The 3,798-nt window shown below is 42.5% G+C and overlaps 1 protein-coding gene across 2 annotated transcripts in view; it reads left to right on the top strand.

Annotated features, from left to right (window-relative positions):
• The window catches only part of AKR1D1 (aldo-keto reductase family 1, member D1), a 34,963-nt gene that overhangs the window by 19,914 nt on the left and 11,251 nt on the right, over window positions 1-3,798 (top strand). Inside the window, exon 5 of one of the 2 annotated variants that reach the window (XM_005882490.2) lies at window positions 3,490-3,612. The exons of the other annotated variant lie outside the window; for it this stretch is intronic. Coding sequence (XP_005882552.1) covers window positions 3,490-3,612 — 123 coding nt within the window. The remainder of the gene's footprint in view (window positions 1-3,489; window positions 3,613-3,798) is intronic. 2 annotated transcript variants of the gene reach the window in all.

Genomic DNA, 3,798 nt, shown 5'->3' with positions numbered 1-3,798 from the left:
ACCGGCCCCCCCCCATGCACCAAGCCGCTATCCTATATAATAAAAAGGTAATATGCAAATTGACCCTAATAGCAGAACGACTGGGAATAACTGGTCACTATGACACACACTGACCACCAGGGAGCAGACGCTCAATGCAGGAGCTGCCCCCGATGGTCAGTGCGCTCCCACATTGGGAGATCTGCTCAGCCGCAAGCCAGGCTGATGGCTGCCAGTACAGCGGTGATGGTAGGAGCCTCTCCCGCCTCCGCAGCAGCGCTAAGTATGTCCGACTGCGCTTAGACCTGCTCCCCACTGGCAAGTGATCATCCCCCAAGGGCTCCCAGGCTGCCAGAGGGATGTCTGACTGCCAGCTTAGGCCCAATCCCCCGGGGGCAGGTGGTCATCCCCTGAGGGGTCCCAGACTGCAAGAGGGTACAGGCCGAGCTGAGGGACCCCCCCCCCAAGTGCACAAATTTAGGTGCACCGGGCCTCTAGTCCTATCTAATAATAGACAAAGATGCAAATTGACTGTACCTTCGCTATGTCCACCATTGGCTAATCAGAGCAATATGCAAATTAACTGCCAACAAAGATGGTGGCTAATTTGCATATACCAGCTGGGAGCGAAGACTGAAGACACTGTAGAAGGAAGCCAAGCAACGGAGCCGAGGTAGCGGAGACGGGCGGGAGAGAAGCAGCAGAGAAGGGCGGGAGAGAAGCGGCAGAGACTGGCAGGGTAGGAGCGGCAGAGAAGGGCAGGGTAGGAGGGGCATAAACGGGTGGGGTAGGAACTGCAGAGATGGGAGCGAAGCCCTATTCTTGCAGGAATCTTCCTGCAATGGGCCTTTAGTTTTATAATAAAAAAGTAATAAATCCTAAACATCTATGTACCTAATAACAGAACTCCAAAAATACATAAAGCATAAACTAAGAAATTTGAAAAGGGAAAGACAGTAAAAGAATCAGTAATATATAATGAGATTGGTTTCAGTTTTGTATTGATTTGTTCTGTTTTATAATCAGCAGCACAGGGTGTAAAAGAGATAAAAGAATAGTATTTTCGAAGTATTGAAGAATAAAGAACATTGAACTGGAACTTTATATCCAGTCAAACTATAAGATAAAAATGATGTATAATAAAAATATTTTCTAATCCACACACTGCTCAGAAATTTTGCCACATAAAGACAAACATTGAAACTATCCTATATAATAAAAGCCTAGTGACCAAAACAGCAAATGACCAGAGACCAGAACAACCGTGGCCCCTCGCTCTAGCCGGCCCCACCCCTCATCCTGGACCCTCACCCTGATCCAGGGCCCCCATCAGGGCAGGTCGGCCAGCCCCCACCCATGCACCAGGGCTCTATCCTATATAATAAAAGGGTAATATGCAAAATGACTCTAACGGCAGAATGACCAGAACAACCGCTTGACCACTCACTACGAGGTGCACTGACCACCTCTTGGTCCCTTTCCCTGGCTGGCAGGCTCCGATCGCCCGATGGTGAACAGGGAACTGGGGGTGGGTGGTGGGGGACACAGGTGGTACCAGGCCAAGGCCCCCACCCCACCAGTCGCTCCACACACAGAGAGCAACCCACAGCAGGGGTGTGGCCGGCAAGTGGGCGGGAACGGCAGACCTCTTGGTCCCTTCCCCCAGCCATCAGGCTCTGATCACCTGATGGTGAACGGGGAACTGGGGGTGGGTGGCAGCAGGGGGTGGAGCCGGCTTCAGGCAGCCTGGGAAGATGGCTCTGATCACAGGCCAGGCCTAGGGACTGTACCCGCATATGAATTTCATGCGCTGGGCCTCTAGTTACTAAATAAGAGGAGCAAAAATTTAAAAGATGCTCTAAGAAGTGTACAAAGTGAAAGTGATCAAATCAAAATTGATATAGTTTTTATTATCTATAAAACTACCTAATATTAAATAAAAAGAGAAAAACATACCTATAATAATAGGAAGTTAAATTCTGCATAGACTATTAACATCATAGATGTTAGGGGCAGGGTAAATCAAGGAATATGGGAGCATGTAAGTTCTTGTCTTTATTAAAGGAAAGATATAGATATAAACTTTTTAAAAGTAAGAAAGTATTAAAAAGAAACATAAAAGTGAGAAAAACTGAAATAAGAAATTAAGATGGTAGAAACAGTACAAATATATTTATAGTTGCAATAAATATGAACTAAATTCACCTACTAAATACCAAGATTTACATATTAGAATTAGACACATCTAAGCATAAAGACATGTGAAAGTTAAAATTTAAAGGATGGGGGAAATCTTAACAGTCTAATACTTACCAGAAAAAGTTGTATAGTTATATTAATATCTGACAACATAGTCTTTTAATTTTATTTTTTTAATCCTTACCCGAGAACATATTTATTTTTAAATTGATTTCAGAGAGAGGAAGGGAGAGGGAGAGAGAGAGAGAAAAATCAATAATGAGAGAAATTCATTGATTGGCTGCCTCCAGCATGTCCCCTATGTGGGACTGAGCCCACAATCTGGGCATGTGACCTGACTGGGAATCAAACCATGGTTCATGGGTCAGTGCTCAACCACTGAGCCACACAGGCTGGCAGACAACATAGTCTTAAGAATCAAAGGCATTATTAGGAATGGAAAGATCCCACATCATGATAAAAGATTAAATTTACCAAGAAGATATACTAATTTACTATTCCTTTTTTTCTAGAATGTTACTTTTTAATATATTTTTAATGATTTCAGAAAGGAACGGAGAGGGAGAGGGAGAGGGAAAGAGAGAGAGAAACATCAATGATAAGAGAGAATCATTGATCAGCTGCCTCCTGCAGCCCCCTAGTGGGGATCAAGTCCACAAACCTGATCAGGAATCAAACTGTGATCTCCTGGTCTATAGGTCCAGGCTCAACCACTGAGCCATGCCAGCTGGGCGAGATATATCAATTTTAAACAAATATGTACCCAATAAAATATCTGCAAAATATATAAAGCAAAAATTTGGAAAACATTTAAAAAGGAATACATGAAGACATTATAAATCCACTATTATAGTGGGAGATTTCTGACATATTCCTTTAAATTATTGAGATGCCAGGAAAAGCTAGACCTAATGTTATATATAATGTGTGTGTAGACATCCATATATATATGAGAGAGAGTCAGAGACAGAGACCGAGAGAGGAGAGAGATTTGCCTCCCAAAATAGGAGAATACACATTTGTACACATATCAGACACTTAGGAAACTTGATTAGGTACCATAACATAAAGAAAGCCTCAACAAATTTCAAGAAATAAGATTGTTATATACAATACAGGGGGGAGATATGTTATAAAATGCTCCTCAAACTCATGATTCCTGCTTGTCTCCCCCACTTTTTTTTTCTTCACAGAATGACTATTGACATACACATGGACTTTCCTTTTTAAAGAATTTATATTAACCCTCTAAGCATTCATTCTTGCTTGTTTTGAGGCTTCTGTCTTGATTCAATGGCATTTACTCTACAGGCTTTGGAAGCTTGCAAAGATGCTGGCTTGGTGAAATCTCTTGGTGTATCCAATTTTAACCGCAGACAGCTGGAACTAATACTAAACAAACCAGGACTCAAATATAAGCCAGTCTCCAACCAGGTACAGTCTAACAAGAGGGTGGGACGTGGCAAAGGATTCCAATAGTTACTTAACATGAAGAACCCTGGGTTAGGTGTCAGAAAGTTTTGTGGTCACTCTATGTAAGACCTTGGGTAAGTCTTTTAACTTCTTTCAACTTATGTCTCTTTTAAAATATATTTTTATTGATTTCAGAGAGGAAGGGGG

This window comes from Myotis brandtii, unplaced genomic scaffold (genome assembly GCF_000412655.1).
Source record: "Myotis brandtii unplaced genomic scaffold, ASM41265v1 scaffold724, whole genome shotgun sequence".
Taxonomy (NCBI): Eukaryota; Metazoa; Chordata; class Mammalia; order Chiroptera; family Vespertilionidae; genus Myotis; species Myotis brandtii.
The sequence above is the reverse complement of the archived record's forward strand: the minus strand, read 5'-3'. Positions and strand labels throughout refer to the sequence as shown.